Here is an 18,266-nt window from a genome sequence, read left to right on the forward strand (position 1 = left end):
ATTACCTTAGGACTTCCCCACAATTACAATCAATACAATCGCACACTCACGCCAAAGCTTTAGCAAATTCTTATTACAGAAGCGGCAACGGCACATGCACGTTTGTGCTTACCCTAATTAAACTAATCACACACAAAGTTTTCGCGTGAAGGCTGTAAGGGGTCCGTAGGCCCTTACTATAAGTTTTGCGACAGCACAGGTCGACAGGACAAACAATCGATAGTGTGCGTCGGGTGGCGAGAGCGAGAGCGAGTGTTGAGTCAGTAGAGTGGGACCCAGGCTGCGGGCCGGGCCGTGGGGCGGCCGGTGGCCGGAATGCAAGACCGTACCGACAAAGGGAGTGGCCATCGCCGTGGTTTAACCCCTTTGTGTTAGAAATATACGGGAAAGTGAAAAAGTATAGTTACTAGTGTGATTCAGTGATTTTTTTGTGCCGATATTTGTAATTACGCGTCTACCGCGCCGGCATTATTTGGATTGCAGTGTTGGATTGCAGTGTTGGATTGAAGTGTTGGATTACAGTGATTGAAACTGCGTGTGACGATAATGAATAACGAAAGGGCCTGTGCTGGTATTAGCCGTTATTAATTCTGTACGACGAAGGCAGTGGCTGTCTCCTTTGACCTGTGTTTTTGTGATGAATATAGGTTGTTGATTAATGAAGCTGTGTTGTCGTTCTTCTTGGCACCAGACATTTCATTATTACAGCATTCGAGGAGGACAAAATGGAATGTAATAACTCCGCAGCAGTCCAATCCGATTGCCAGCCCCATTAGGTACACGGTCACATTAATTAATATCTATTTGGGCTGCTATCAGATCCCGATCGAGCGGGATAAGTCAGTAAAATAAACCGGAGTGTTACAAGGCGATACCAAATACACACAATCAATATTGAAAAGAACCTCCCGTTAGCACGAGGTACGGAAGGCCTGACTGCGAGTAACTCCAAGGTTAGCTCAACCAAACTTTACACTATCACTAATCACATGAAAACGCGAGAGAATCCAATCTCTTAGCGTGTCTCACAACGAGTTACTCTTTTAAAGCAAACTCCAAATATCATCGCACATCCCACTACTGCTTGCGAACAATACACTTCGCGTAATAATTACTTATAACTTCCCATATAGGCCATAACCCCATCACAGATTCAACTAATAACTGTAGAAGCCCAAATCCGATATTAAATCATTCGAGCGCCACTCCAAATAGGCTTTTACTTCCCGAGTGTCACGAACTGACTGACGTTACCCCGTGACCTCAATGGTGACTAACTGCCCGGTGTCTCAAATGCAACTCTCTATACGAGATCTCAACGGCATCTCCTCTTGAAACAAGGGACAAAACCAAGCACCAGAATTTTTTACCAAACAAACATGTCACGTAATTGTCTCTTTTTCACAACTTTCATTATTAGATGCTTTCGTTCTTCTTCTATAGAGGCCAACTGCGCATCATTCGATATCTTTGCCGCGCGCCACTCTGCTGCTATCGTCGCGGTTGTGTGCCATCTCTGGCCGCGACAGGCTCCGCTGCATATGCTCTTTCTACAACATAATCTTGACAACATTTTCAGCAGCAAATACAAATAAAATTAACAAACCCTCTTTTTCATATCGAAATTGACTCTTTGATTATAAGTTGAGGCGACTTACGTACGTAATGCCACATACGTATACCATTCACACTACTTTTCAATTTTGGGGCATTACGATAGGGAAACAGAAAACTAATACTAGCTCTTCGACATTAAAACTAATCCATAAGTAGTATCACTGTGACTACATACGTATGACAGTGTTGGAATGATGACTAGGTAAATAAAAAAGCAGTATAATCTTAATTGAGCAGTTAAAGCAGTCTGTACAGTTACTTACGTTAATAGTTAAATTTTTTGTAATTATTTTAAGTGTTTAACATTTATTAGTGATACAGCGACGCAAAATAGCGTTCATGTGATCAAAAGTACTATTTATGAGAAAACCAATAAGGGTAAACGAAAACTACGAGCAGTTTTGTAAATGTGATCATATTTACGTCCATATTTATGCGTAATATGTCTAGATAACACTAAATCTGTAGTTTATATATGCTTTAGAAAGACGGAGATACTTGAGCTGACTCACGTTCACTACGAGGCTGTTAGTATCAGCGGCCATTTTCGTGCGACACACTAGGATTTTACCGCTCAGTTGGAGCGGAGTTTGCGTACGGATAGGACGTATGTGCGGTTGTAAGTCGCCTCGTTTGTGTAACCAATACATTTTCTAAGTTTTCTGGCGGGACCAGTTTCATTTGTGACGATCTCCAGGAGTCTGATTCACTGTTCTGCGTTTGTATTCTGAGTAATACTGGGTTAGACTTTGTCGAAATGTCTATGAACTGTTCTGCAGTTACATTTTATGGTGATCTGCAATTAAAATTTTCGTTAGTTCGTGATAACCGAACTTCAACTTATAAGCGTGCTGAAACACTTTAAATAATTTTCGTCGATTTTCTGAAGGTTAAGCTAGCTCATCTTGCTGTTCAATCCACTTAGGCTTTTGCAATGACAAACATTACTTTAATAACAAACTGTTGAGAATAACGTGAAAGGATACTTCGTTTGGTTTTTGCTAGAATAAATTCAGTTCTGTAAAGTGAGAAGTGAACATTATTTCACCGCAGATTCCTGCCCGCAATTGTAATAAACTTACGACCGCTTTCATTTAGGGTAAAATGTGATGAATGCGTTGGTTTTTCCCTGGACAGTGACGAAGCCAATATTTTGCAATCCAAACACGTGTTGGGACGCCCTATGAACAGTGTTTATCTTGCTCTATTTAACATTTTATGGAGGCTCATGAGTCGAACTCTAGTGGAAGCAAAACTGATTAATTTCACCATTACTTGCTTAACGCTTTTCATTAAGCTAGCAGTAAGAAGAAGACACCATTTTAAAACAAAAAGTTTTACTCCCAAATCTTACATCATTCACGCTGCAAAGTCATTAGCCGTCCCTAACAGAATTACTTGGTTTCCTTGTAAGCAAAACCCAGGCGAATCCACGCGTAGTTTATCTGTAACGTGTGAAGATATTGTTGTCATTGTTATCTGCTGCTTTCCTTGTTGTCGTTCAAGTTGAATACAGCTAGACTGCTGAAAATAAGAGTTTGGTTGGTAGAAAAGATACTGTGGCAGAAGAGATTTCTGATGCTTGTCGTGAATCTGTGCCTGAACGCTCTGTGGATAAGGGAGCTGTCCACAAAAGGCAAGGACGCGCTTTCATCTCGTGATATGGCACACGTTTTTTTATTTCTCAGAAAATTTCATAACTGCAGACACTCCAGTGCAAAAAGAGTGCTAACATCCTGGTAGTAACGTTACGTCTAATGTGTGTGATGCCAGAGAGTTAACTTATCTTTTCTTCTCGCCTAAAATTAGAAGCAAGTTATAAAACGCACTTACCAAAAGGTTACTAACGAAAGAGTTTTGCGCTCGGATAGAAGCCTTTATTCCTTAATTAACGAGCTCTGTTGACGTGATAATCCTCTCTCAGGGAATTACTGTTCACTGCATAGCGCAAACAACAAGCTATTACAGCTGACACCACGTCCGCCTCTTCCACCTCTGTTGCCGTAGAGGTCTTCTTTGTGGTCGTCTAGGGTTCGCAAGTTGTAAACATAGGGCTCATGTAACGCAAGCATAGGTTTCTATAGCCATTCACTGGCCAATATATCGAGTTTAGCAGAGGTGTGGTACTTCCTTCCACAAACATTACCTCCATTATCAGCATTTTCCCCGACTCCGCAAACAGTAATTTTCACTTCATTATGTAGCTCTTTCCCTCAAAGTAGACACGGCTAAATGCTTTCTGTTTTAGGCTAAGGGAGATCCATGAGGGTAGCAAATGAATTTGTTTTGCCTTTTTGTTCAAGTCATTTTATTTCTGTTGTGTGATACATACATTTTATGTTTCCAGCCTCAGAATAACGCCGATAACAATCGGAATCAGTATCAAAATAGAACTAAAGAGGCGTTTAAAACAATTTAACGGTTTCTTCGGAAAGCTTGTTGAATACAGGAGGGTATCGAAAGATTAATCACTTGCAAAGTGATTAAGTGTGTAAGCTTAATCACTTGCAAATTTATGAATGAAGTCGATCAAGTCTATAAAACAACACTCACAACAGTCGTATTGGTCCAGGTACGAATGGAAGCAACACATAAATTATAGTAATGACGTCGTGTAATAGTGTAAGCTGGTATTAAAAAAAATTTGTAGTAGATAACTGGTATAAGTGAAATACCATTTTCCAATTCTTGTGTTACAAACAAATGACAGAAACCAGGTGATAAAGTACATTTTATAATTGCTGAAAAAATATGGTCAATACTTACAAACTGGGTCAACTGCGAAAGTTACGCAGAATTACAATGATGCCTAAAAAAGAAACATGTTCAAAATCGATTGGAAACTAGACCAGGAAACAAGAATTGGCAGTCAGAAGTCAACATATACAAATTAGAATTGTGAGATGATAAAAAAGTGTATCTTTAAGTTTTGTAATGTTTGTTGCAGTCATTGTTTCTTGGGGCTGTTTTGTTACGTGTTTTATAGTAACAGTGTTAACAGTGCCATTTGTATGTGAATTTCCCATTTCAAATTTTCATACGATACTGTTTTACAAAGTTTAGTTTTCTTCACTGTATGTGCTATATAGTGGTTTAGTGCCTCGCTAATGCCAGATTTTTTTCACAACTTTTTACCCAATCTATCGATTTTTAACCCTTAATATTCGTGATGTTCGTTTGTTATATTTTTCGTAAGGGGTTGTTAGTAACTGTCTTTCCTATGCATGGAGTTGCGCTTCCCCCCATCACTTACGTTAGTCAACAGGACTTACACTTAAAACTACCGTTACACTTAACGGTTCACTAACAAGTATCTCTACCAATTAAGTTGGCTATGAGCTCTGACACTCACACTTGTGGAGTGAATGGAACACACGGCGCTATTAGGGTAATTTACGTCAAGTGTCTCATCGTATTTCTTTATGGGCTCGGCACTTTCTATATCACGTGTTTATTCCCTAAGCAGGTATAACACCCTAAAACGTTTTAATCTGCGACTGCTGTTCGATTATGTTGTCGACTACACACTGTATGTCGCGCGGGATTACCCGAGCGGTCTCAGGCGCTGCAGTCATGGACTGTGCGGCTGGTCCTGGCGGAGGTTCGAGCCATCCATCGGGCATGGGTGTGTGTGTTTGTCCTTAGGATAATTTAGGTTAAGTAGTGTGTACACTTAGGGACTGATGACCTTAGCAATTAAGTCCCATAAAATTTTACACACACGCATCACACACACACACACACACACACACACACACACACACACACACACTGTATACCACAGAAGCATGTTTACTCACTATGCAGTTGATATAAAATATTTAATTATGACACATCTCACTTTCACATATGTAATCTTCATGCAACTAATTGCTACCTGGCTAGTTTCCAGTCGACCCTTCTTTCAATGAAAAAGTTCCATACATTTCTTTTCTCTTAAGTTCGTATGAGTCAATCCATCTAATCCTCAGCACTCCTCTGTAGTACCATATTTCAAAAACTTCTGTCTCCTTCGTGGTTTTGCTATTAATCGTCTAAATTCCGCATCCCTACAAGGGCACACTCCAAACAAATACTTTCAGAAATGGCTCCCTGACATTTAAAATAACACTGAAGAGCCAAAGAAACTGGTACACTTGCCTAATACCATGTAGGGCACCTGCGAGCACGCAGAAGCGCCGCAACACAATGTGGCATGAACTTGACTAATGACTGAAGCAGTGCTGGAGGGTAGTGAAACTATGAATCATGCAGGGCTCTCTATAAATCCATAAGAGTACGAGGAGGTGGAGATCTCTTCTGATCAGCACGTTGCAAGGTACCCCAGATATGCTCAGTGATGTTCATGTCTGGGGAGATTGGTGGCCAGTGGAAGTGTTTAAACTCAGAAGAGTGTTCTTGGAGCAACTCTGTAGCAATTCTAGACGTGTGGGGTGTCACATTGTCATGCTGGAATTGTCTAAGCCCGTCGGAATGCACAATGGACATGAATGGATGCAGGCAATCAAACAGGATGTGTACGTACGTGTCACCTGTCAGAGTCGTATCTAGACGTATCAGGGTCCCACATCACTCCAACTGCACACGTCCAACACCGTTACAGAGTCTCCACCAGCCTGAACAGTCCCCTGCTGACATGCAGTGTCCTTAGATTCATCAGGTTTTCTCCATAACCTTACACGTCCATCCGCTCGATACAATTTGAAACCAGACTCTTCCGACCAGGCAACATAATTCCAGTCATCAACAGTCCAATGTCGGTGTTGACGGGCCCAGGCGAGGCATAAAGCTTTGTGTCGAGCAGTCATCAAGGGTACACGAGTGGGCCTTCGGTGCCGAAAGCTCATGTTGATAATGTTTGGGTGAATGGTTCGAACGCTGACACTTGTTGATGGGCCAGCACTGAAATCTGCAGCAATTTGCGGAAGGGTTGAACCTCTGTCATGTTGAATGATTCTCTTCAGTCGTCGTTGGTCCCGTTCTTGCAGGATCTTCTTACGGCCGCAGCGATGGCGGAGATTTGATGTTTTACCGGATTCCTGATATTCACGGTACACTCCTGATGTGGTCGCACGGGAAAAATCTCCAGTTCATCGCCATCTCGGAGATCCTGTGTCCCATCGCTCGTCCGCCGACTATAACATGAGGTTCATACTCACTCAAAAATTTGATACTCTGACATTGTAGCAGCAGTAACCGATCTAACAACTGCTGTTTTCTTATATAGGAGTTTCCAACCGCAATTCCGTATGCTGCCTGTTTACATATCGCTGAATTTGAATAAGCATGCCTGTACTAGTTGCTTTGACGTTTCAGTGTATATTAGATACAGAAATGCCTCACTTTCTGAGATACGTTTTTCTTACATTGCAGAGGACCAGAATTTGCGCATGTTTCTGGGTGGTTCCAATAAGTTCACACTTTATGCCAATGATACGACCAAATTAATGTGTCTATTGGTGTGTTAGCAAACAGTGTGAAATAAAAATAAGAGTTTCTAGATTCGTTTATTTCATTTTAACGGTAGTGTAAACAGACAAAGATGTGTTTTACAACAATCAGTGACTAACACTGAGCCGATAAAAACTAAGAGCATGAGGAAATTAGGTAAGAAGTTAAGTAATAAAATTATGTCACTAGACTCTTAAATTTAAAAAAATATAGCGATTTTTGAGAAAAATTTTGGATCTGAATGAATCTGACTACATATCAGTGATTGGTAGAAGGCATGAAGTAATTAAATGAATCTGTTTCTTGTGCTCTATGTTCTAGCTGATCAATGCCCGACATTACGGTGCAAAATTCTTCATCTCATAAATCACCATCACAGAGAACTGTATTCAGTTATTTCAATCGGGATCCCACATGCTGCATCTGGGGCCGCTTCTGGGATATCTGATCGACGGCGGCGGTATAGACGCCTGGCGGCTTTGCTGCAGACAGCGAACTGATGCATCTCATACGCTGCCACAGTCTGCTCCTATAAGACAGCAGAGTTATTTGAAATGATTAGCAAAGAGAACACCCCATGAGCAACTTTCATCAAAGAATGTTCAAGTCTAGTTAATATTCAAATAAAAAAATACAGAGTTACACAGTTCCCGCCACACACACCTTGAGTCTGTGAGGGAAGAATCTTTTACATTGGCTCAGATATGAGGAAACGGTCCGCGTTAAAAGGAGAACGAAATCGTTTTAACTTTCACACTAATATTTATATCGTCGTATTTAGTTCCCTCTAGAACGAGTTAGACTCATTTAATGTTAATATTAAAAGGACCACTTGTTATTACATTACTTTCAACTGCTTACTTACTCAGCAAATCACAGTTGTAGTCCAACCAGAATTTTTGGCCATGACTACGTACCCTCCGCAGTCACAGCTAATGCAAGAGCCAAGGAAGCAGGTTGGGCTGACACAGTTACAACAGGGGCTACTTGTTGGTATGACAAGTATTAGCTCCAAGGTATCAAGCCGATTATTACCGGATAGTTACCATTAAACTGACGTTACTCAGAGTGCTGCAGTGCAGGCTGTATACATCGCATGCCGCTGAAACATCGTTGGTACATTCATTAATCGGTGCACTAATCGTGCATGCTGGATAAAATTATAGTTCCACTTTCTGCCACCAGGTGAGAATATAGCGCTCCAAGCAGTCAGAATGTGAAATATTTCCTATTTTGACGTCAGTATGCCGTTTGTCGCTTGGCGATGCATGTTGATTTCTTTTGTAAAATAACTGTTTGTGTAAAGAGTTAAGAAGAAAATGGTTCAAATGGCTCTGTGCACTATGGGACTCAACTGCTGAGGTCATTAGTCCCCTAGAACTTAGAACTAGTTAAACCTATCTAACCTAAGGACATCACAAACATCCATGCCTGAGGCAGGATTCGAACCTGCGACCGTAGCGGTCTTGCGGTTCCAGACTGCAGCGCCTTTAACCGCACGGCCACTTCGGCCGGCCAGTTAAGAAGAATCAAGTTCTCTGTACAAAACGCGATGACTGTTGTGAAGAAAGACCGTATACTGGTGGTAAAGTTGTTTTATCGGAACGACAGCTCAATTACAGGAACGTTGCCGACAGTAACAGCTGCGAAAGGTCCCATGTCGATAAATGGGCTAAAGAGCATGATCAAGAAATTAGAAGACATAGGTGAATTAGGTGGTGCTGCAGCTACATGAGAGTAACTGAAGTTTCTGCAGCTATTGCCGAGCATGCAACACGTGCCTCAAATTCTTCTGCCAGTGCTCGAGCTGTGCCATGGGAATAATTGTCTCTCCCCTCGTGAACAGTTCAAACGACTTTGCAGTGCATTTTACACTAGTATCCCTACAAGATTCAGTATGTACACCAAATGAACCCCCAAGATAGGCTACAACATTGTGACTTTACCGTTTGTTTTTTAGCGCGTATGGAAATGGATGAATATGACTGGGGAATATTATTTTTCTGGTCGAGGCATATTTTACTCTGCATGGTGTCGTGAATTCACAGAGCCATCGTATCTGCGGCTCTACTCCACCACATGTTGTGCAGTAACATCCTTTGCATTCAACGTATGTGACTGTAAGGTGTAGTTTCATAAGCTCCTTCACTCTCGGTCCATTTTTCTTCGAGGAGATAACACCTCGAGGCCCTGCTAGCTGTACAGTGACATCTGCGCATTATAAGGATATCATTGTCCAAACGTGATTCTAGCTTTGCAAGAATGCAACTGCTTCCACAACACTATCGTCAGGCAAAATGGGGCGACGCCACATGCTTCTTGCCAGGTGAAAGATTTGCTTCGAGTAACCTCAGGTAACGACCACATCATCTCCAGGCAATTTCAAGGTGTGTCGCTTTCCAGATCACACGACCTAAATCTATGTGTCTTCTGGTTGTGGGTATATCTGAGAAACATTGTCTATCAGGGATGTATCCGGACTCATCCTGATCTCCAGATCACACGACCTAAATCTATGTGTCTTCTGGTTGTGGGTATATCTGAGAAACAATGTCTATCAGGGATGTATCCGGATTCATCCTGATCTGACACATGGCCCGGATTACGCCAGATATGCTGCGAGCAACTTTAGACACAGCATGTTGCTGAGCCGAGAGACCATAATGAATACATTTTGTTGCTTGTGACCATATTCTAATAAACTTTCCAGAACCAACGTTATCACGTATCTAATCTTCCTTTACTTTTCCTGCACAACACTGTATTCTGACACCATACTTCTCCCAGGGGCAGAAAGGTATTTCTTGTTCAGCAGACTCCACGAGGGAAACGGTTAATGAACATACGTTTCAGCGTCCTGCGATGTATAAGGTCACTACTACAGCACTCAGAACAACATCAGTTTAATTGTAGCGACCCAGAACATGCTGCAACCGAGATATAATAGCATTGACGGAGCAGAAAGACAGAGCTGTTGCAGTCTGAGTGACTTAGTAGCTTCACTTCTGAGCCGTTGTTTTAATAGTGGCTTACGTGATAGAAAGTGATGATGTAGCAAAACAAGGACGAGCCAATTTCGTATAAATGTTTGTCATATTCAGTCACATCTATTGCAGTCTGCGAGCCAGCTGTCTGGAGAGGGTACCTGAAACGGTCCACAAGTCTGCGTGGGTAAATAAATCACCACCTCCGGACTCTGCCATTGCTAGTGGGCTGCAGTTCTGCTGCTTGTGCCAAGTACGCTATTGTGGACTTAACGCCCTCCAACTGGCAGGCAGCTGGAGATCTACTTCAGCTGCTGTAGGTCTCTTACTCTAGCGGTCGACCCTCCAAGCCTGGAGTCGGGCAACCACTCATCGCTTGTGATGGCGGATTCCATGCTGCCTGCCTTTGCTCCTTTGGGCGGACACTGCGTGACGTCTTGTCTATGCTGTGATCTCTTTGAGTGCAGCCAGCAATCTTTAACTAGCGAACTGCTTGCCGCCCACTTCTGCAGTCAGCTTGCGTTGGTGGCATCATCACTCTACTGCTTGCACAATTCTGCTGACGGTCGCACCTTTTAATGTGCTGCCTGCAACATTCTTTTTGGGAACGTTGAATTCTCTGAGCATCAACACGACTGCTGGAGTTTATTGAGTAATAGTTGAAACTAAAATGATTGTACTATTATTTTGATGTTGATACGTTGGACGACTACCAGGTAGCATCCACGCAACGTTCCACTCCTTTCCCGTACATGGTGAAGTACTACCAGCTTCCTGACACTAACAAGACAGTACCATCAACCACTGTAGTGGCCATCCACTCCTGGCTATTAGACTGTGAAGTGCATGACAGAGAGTACGTGCACAGGCCACAAGCTGACTTGACGATTTTATCTTGCAGTGTTGTCGTTTCCACCATACTTTCTTGCAAGTGGTAGTGGTGGATTTCTTGCGAGATGTACCACTGAGCATCCGCGATGAATTGTGGTCCCAACACGATGGCGCATCAACAAATTGGGCAATTGGAGAGTCGAAACGTAAAATGTTCTCAGTGTCCTTTTTTTAGGGAATTACGTTATGAATGCTATCGTGTTCTCAGCACTTTGTTTCCTGTCCCTAGACTGTTTCCGTGCGCCAAGCTATGGAGGAAGCCATTCAGGTGTGCATTAGTACAGGGTGAGAATTATTGAACTATAGGAAAAACCATAAATTAGTTACAAACTACGGCGTGCACGCAACATGAAAACGTTACTACAGATATTCGGATTAAGGTTATGACATATTCGATATGCTTGCCATCATTGACGATGATGCGGCGAATAGCGAAATTCTGAATGACCCGCCGAAGAGTCAATGCTGTCGATGACCTCCTGAATGGCTGTTTTCAGCTCAGCAATGGTTTAGCGGTTATTGCTGTACATCGTGTCTTCAATACAGCCCCACAAAAAGGAGTCGTATGTTTTCATATCCGGAGAATATGGCGGCCAAACGAGGCCCATGCCAATGGCCTTTGGATATCCCAGAGCAAGACTGTAGTCCACAAAGAGCTCGTGTAGGACATGAAACACTCTCCTGCTCCGTCTCGCATGAACCACATCTTGTCGAAATTAGGGTCACTTTGAATAATGGGAATGAAATCATCTTCCAAAACCTTCACGTACCGTAGGTTAGTCACGGTGCCATCAAGGAATATCGCACCGATTATTCCGTGATTGGAAATTGTACACCACACAGTCACCCGTTAAGGGTAAAGAGACTTTCCGATCATGAAATGCGGATTCTCTGTTCCCCAAATGCGCCAGTCTTGCATGTTGACAAACCCATCCAAATGAAAGTTGGCTTCGTTGCTAAAACAAACCGTATTCACATCAAAGTCCTGTTCGTCAGTTCTGTGGACAATAGTGTTGGTGAAACACAACCGCTGAGCCAGCCGCTGTGGCCGAGCGGTTTTAGACGCTTCAGTCCGGAACCGCGCTGCTGCTACGGTCGCAGGTTCGAATCCTGCCTCGGGCATGGATGTGTGTCATGTCCTTAGGTTCGTTAGGTTTAGGTAGTTCTAAGTGTAGGGGAGTGTTGACCTCAGTTGTTAACTCCCATAGCGCTTAGAGCCATTTCAGCCACAACTGCTGCTCCATGGCCCTGGGACTTAACGGCTGATGGGTTTGAATTTTTTGTGGGAACAGAAGCAGACCTTCAACAACAATTTGTCGCAGTGTCTCCTGGTTGATTCCCACCTTCTGTGCAGCTCGTCCGATCGATTTCCTTGGGCTGGTTTGAAACACAGCGTGTGTCTTCTCGATGTTTTCAGGCGTTTTCACCCTTTTTGGGAGACCGACTTTTCCAACATTGTCATCAAGAATACTACCCGTTCTCTGAAAGCTACGAATGAAATTTTTGATAGTTAGCACACTTGGACCGGTTGTCTTCAGCTTTAACTCGGTCACAAATTTCCTTTTGAGCCGCAGTTGGACTCTTCTTGGTCGCATAGCAGGCCTTCACAAGCGCTTTACTCTCAGACAGGCTGTACCGTGACATGTTCATGTAGAAATGGCCGACAACAACGAGACTCATGCAAATTCAGTCGTTTAGTTTGAATGTCCTAATGCAAACCGTTCATACGTTATGACGATTTTGTTTCGTATAGTTCAATAATTGTCACCCTGTAGATAGCACACGGTCTTTGACTCAAGATATCAACTTTCTCTGGAGTTTATAAGTTAAAATATATGAGAAGTGGTTTTTGTTGATCACAGTTGTACTAGTTTAGAATACAATGCTGTATTTTTATACTTGTATTTACACAAATGAAACGTAGTGCCTCAGTATTAACGGCACTTGAAACAAAAGCTATCTTCCGACTGTTTTATAGATAACCGAAATTTTTGAAACCAAGGCTGTGTACGAAATACAAGCTGAATCTTACAAGAATAAAACCGCAGCTACACCCTGCTGGTAATGCTACTTGTTTAAACAAATAGTGCTCTTACTGGGTTTGAAGCGGCATATTCATCGTCAGATGGCTATTCACGTTTATATTACGCTTGTTGCTGAAAAACAAATGTAATATGAAAATGAACAGCTTTCTAACAATGAACCTGTCGGTTCAAAAGTGGTAACGGCACTTTTTGTCTAAATAAATAGCATTGGAAGTGGCTTGATGATTTTTTTCTTCTTTCCAAGGATTAAATTGTAACAGCTTTCTTATTGGCACTTGGGATCAGTTACTCTACTAGTATGGCACTAAAACTTTCGTAAAGTCTTTATTTTCTAAATTGTCTCGTTTTTCGCGGTGATGCGGTGAGCAGCGTAATTCAGTGGTGTCAGACTACCTTTTCATTCTTTGGACGCAGACCAGTCATATACAAAAAGAGATAAGTTGTTTCTCCATTCTTCTCACAAATGTGGGATTTGGCATTCAGAACATTTTCACTTACCACTCTTCAGCTCCATTCGAGACCGTCCCAACTTAGGGAGGACTTTATGGCTGCCTATAAATGTGAATAAGTTAGAAATTATTCATGATTCCCTAGATATACAGGTGTTTCGAGTGATCTGATGTTATCGTTTCTCTTTTCACACATTCAGCAACAAAATTTGGCGGCCCAGCACCAGGTGTGAAGCGCAAATCTTGTGCTTGTAATAACAGTATATTAACGACAGATTACTTTATACTTTTATTAGTGTGTTAAAGGCCTCACTTGTCTTTACGTACTATTCCAGAAAACGCGAAAAGATCGTCAAATTGAGTTGTCGTAGGATTTTAGTTTCAATTATCGGAACGCTCCTGGCTCAACTGTCCTTACAGATGCTTCATTTAGATCACCTGCGCCAGCCATGATCCTGTTTTCTTGTAAACTGGCATTATAAAGAAACTTTCTGATACTGATACTAAACTATGGCGGTCCCTTTCAACACCCCACTATGTTTCGCCACACAAACGTTTCTAGGACATGGTCAACAATAATTGTTCCAGACGACCTCCAAAGCCTCGTACTCAAAGTTCCCCGTTGATTGTTCAGGTATTGTCTTTATAATTTTCTTGTCATGTATCTTCGTTTCTGCCGACTATTTAATCGTATGCAGTGGAGTGTGTGATAATTTATCCAGCCCTTCGTTGGAACTTAAAGTTGATAACAGAACAGAAGCTTTGTTGGTTGGTGGCTCCATTGCGGTGTGAAATGTCAACAGAATTAACTTGCAAGAAACGTGATGTAATTATGTTATGAATAATGAAATGCTGTTGTGAACACTTACATTCGGTAGTTAACCATAATGTGTTTCCGCCAATGTAACACCGCCAGGCGGCAAAGTCTGCTCTTCTACATGAACTTGTTTAGTCCACTGTATTGACGCTTCTGTGCCGCTGCTGAAATTTTAATCAGGACTGTGTTCACAGAATGTTGAATGTGATCTTTATACTCCTGTTTCCATTCGAATACTGTAATTCATTTCGGTCTCTCTGAAATGGTGTCAGTTACTTGGACGTTGTGAGGAATAAAACACACGTGAAATTGCAACACGTTATTTTGTCTTTGTCACAATAACTGATGCCGCGATGCATTGTACGAAAGACGCCAGACAGAAACGTTTTCCTCCTGTTTCACCTCAGATCAGACATAGTTGTTTTTTAAACCTCAGGACTGAAATAAAAACAACACTAACCACCACTCTACAGGCTGTCAGGACTTCATTATAAAATGATGATGACATAAACACACAAAATGTGTGACGCAACTGAACAGTCTGTGAATAAAAATCCGAAAGGCTTCAGAGCCATGTTGGTGGGGAATAATTATGAGGCAAAATGATTACACAACGGAGTGCGCAAAAAGCAAACGAAGAGGACAAAATATACTGCAATTAGAGGCGCTAGAAAATGTAGAAACAATCTTGGGACTGTTAAACAAAGGACGATAGTAGCAAAGTAACAAGAGAAATTATTAATCCAATGTGGTCCGAAACGAACAGTGTACATATAACGAAATAATTCGCAAACTACACAAAACTTCAGCAGGGTATAAACAGATGGAAGTCTTAACTTGGGAATAGTGTACTGGAAAGACAGATCGTAGATCGCTGAGAAATGGAGGTGCTATAAGGGGATGTGTAAAGAAAGTGAGAAGGAAATGCTTGTGAGCAAAAGTGTGTAAGCTAGTTGTGTTTGTTATGTTTATAATTAACAGAGATTTCATTGATTATATATTGCCCTTCAAATCGTCTCTGCATACTTATTATGAAAAAACCCCTTGAAAATTTGAATCCGTTCATGGTATTTTTCATCTCACAAAAAATATTTTTCTCTCGATTAGACTTTTCTGTGTCAAATCAACCATTTCAGTGCAGCGAAGTAGATGTGCAATTAAGCAGTCACTAATTTAATTAGAAGGTGCAGTGTTATTCCCTGTTTATTCTTCCTAGTAATTCTCCACTTGGAAGTTCATTAACATTTCTATGAAGCTTCAAAGTTCAATTTCGTCCAGTTTCTTCCCGATACTGTTCTCACTGCCAGTGATTCATTCCATTCAGTGCTATGATTTAAACGCTTTTTCTAAAATCTTAATCGTCAGTTTGTTTATTACTTATACCAAAATACTGCTGTTATTTAAACCGAGCGAGATGCACACTGATTAGCACATTGGATTCGCATTCAGGACAACGGTTCAAATCCGCCTCCTGCAATCCAGATTTAGATATCCGTGAGTTCCCTAAATTCACGGCCGATTTCCTTCCCCATTCCTGGAACATTCTGAGCTTGTGGTCTGTCCTAAAGACCTCGATATCGACGTGGCTACTCTTCCTTCTTTCCTTTCTTTTATTTAATAATGTCTCTGATGATGACCTTCCTTTGGCTCTCTTACATAAACTTGTATCCTTGATGATAGAATGCTTCATAGGTTTCTCAGGTCACTTCGAATGTTGATATTCAGGATGTCATTATTACACACGGTATGTCGCTATTCTCTTTCCTTCAACTTTCATCACATCCAAGTTTGTTTTTTCTTGACAAAAGTTCCATACTACTTACTCTGTCCACTCCATTTCTCTGTCTGTAGTGATTTTCAGCTACTCACAAACTGAAGTATCCATCATCGATAAACAGGAGTTCAACAGGAGAACCAGAAACTTAAACAGGAACTGTTGTAAGCAAAATGTATTCCGTTCTCTGTTCAGAACAAAGACGAATGTAACTAATGCACAACTTTCGAGTGGAAGTCTATCGAACAGGGACGTAATACACTGGAGCACCAAAGAAACATTAAGTACTCAAAGATGTCGCCACCCATTTCGATGCACTTACGTATTAGCATATGGAAAGATTCGAAAAACTGAGAAGTGTTTCCAGTGTAATCGCTGACATGCATTGGTGGTACTCTGAACCGTGTTACCGGGCGTTAGTGGCACTTCATTATAAACTTCACTCTTCGAGTAATGCCCCAAACAAAAGCCAGGTGAGGTAAGATCCGGCAGTATTGCAGCCCAAGGCACTGGACCGCCTCTTCCGACTCACCGACGGTTGCGCACGCGATCTGACACTTCCCGTGGTGATATAGAAAAATGTGGTGTGCGTGCTGAGCCACAATCATGTTGAAACCACAATGTTGACAGCCCAATGGAAGATATGCAAGCAATGTCGCAGATCTACATCTACATCTACGTGATTACTCTGCTATTCACAATAAAGTGCCTGGCAGAGGGTTCAGTGAACCACCTTTAAGCTGTCTCTCTACCGTTCCACTCTCGAACGGCTGGCGGGAAAAACGAGCACCTAAATTTTTCTGTGCGAGTCCTGATTTATTTTATCGTGATAATCATTTCTCCCTCTGTAGGTGGGTGCGAATAGCATGTTTTCGCAATCGGAGGAGAAACCTGGTGATTGAAATTTCATGAGAAGATCCCGCCGCATCGAAAAACGCCTTTGTTTTTATGATTTCCACTCCAATTCATTCACTTATCGTGTCTGTCGTACTATCCCCCTTATTTCGCGATAATACAAAACGAGCTGCCCTTCTTTGTACTATTTCGATGTCATCCTTCAGTCCCATCTGATGCGGATCCCACACCGCACAGCAATACTCCAGAGCAAGACTTGGCCAAACGATCACATCCATACGTACTTTCCATAATAACCACTGGCCAACGTAATACTCACAACAGCAGACTAGTGACGCAGGAGCTGCGCAAGGAGGTGGAGTAGAAGAGACTGGATGTGTTCTGTCTGCAGGAGTAGTACTCCCAAGCTGAAAAAACAGCATTTGCAGCTGCGACATGACAAGTAGTCAGCAGAGGGGAAGATCAGAAAGCGGCGATAATAATAACAAAGTCCTGCGGGCTACGATACTCTCACTGCACACAACTGGTCACTGTAGCGTCGTGGAGTTGCAATCTCCCGTGGGAGTAATCACACTAGTTAACATGTACTTCCAGTACGGTGATAACATCGAGAGACATCTTGACCACCTGACTACAGTAATCACGGCGTTGCAGGGACGAAAAATGATAATAACTGCTGACATCAATGCAAAACCCCGCCTATGGTACAGCAGTACGAGGAACACAAACGGAGAAGAGGTAAAAGAATTCATCATTATCTTGCAACTAGTGGTGGCCAACAAGCCCAGCAACCCTCCTACCCATGCTACGGGAGGAGGACAAGGCACAAACATTGATGTGCCCTTAGTCACACCAAACGCAGTCAACATCATTCAACAGTGGAAGGTTGAAGAAAATGCCACCAATAGCGACCACAATTTCATAACTTTCACCCTAGATGACAGAGAGTGCATGTGGGCCATGCGGGGTGGGAGGCGCAAATGAATTATAAAAGAGCTGATTGGGAACGCCTAGCGAGGGAGTGCGACATTTCTGCTTTGCCAGATGGTGACATACACCAGGACATAGACGTGAACGAGAGAGCTGAGGAACTGGTGAGTGCGGTAACTAGAGCGGTGAAAGCAGCTGTACCAACTAGGAGGAAGGCCATGGCGGCCTCTCCTCACCATGGTCGGCCGAACTCGGGGATATGCGCTACCAGCGCAGCGTAGTCTAGCAAAGATGGTTGCTGCACTATCGGAAGGCTAAGCTAAGGTAACAAAGGAACTAAGAGCGGTAAGAACAAGAAGCTGGGAGAATTACGTCGTGAACAAATAAGCTTTAGACACCTTATAAATTAGTTAGAGAGAAGATCCGCTCTTCTATAGAGTTGTCAACAGTCAG

The 18,266-nt window shown here is 42.3% G+C and overlaps 1 protein-coding gene across 1 annotated transcript in view; it reads right to left on the bottom strand.

Moving 5' to 3' along the window:
- Positions 1-7,384: 7,384 nt before the first annotated feature.
- LOC124779068 (ionotropic receptor 75a-like) overlaps positions 7,385-18,266 on the bottom strand; it is a 134,388-nt gene continuing 123,506 nt past the window's right edge. The window contains exon 9 of the mRNA XM_047253685.1: positions 7,385-7,597. Within this exon, the coding sequence (XP_047109641.1) occupies positions 7,462-7,597 (136 nt within the window). The 3' untranslated portion in view covers positions 7,385-7,461. The remainder of the gene's footprint in view (positions 7,598-18,266) is intronic.

Source organism: Schistocerca piceifrons, chromosome 1 (assembly GCF_021461385.2).
Source record: "Schistocerca piceifrons isolate TAMUIC-IGC-003096 chromosome 1, iqSchPice1.1, whole genome shotgun sequence".
NCBI classification, from domain to species: Eukaryota; Metazoa; Arthropoda; class Insecta; order Orthoptera; family Acrididae; genus Schistocerca; species Schistocerca piceifrons.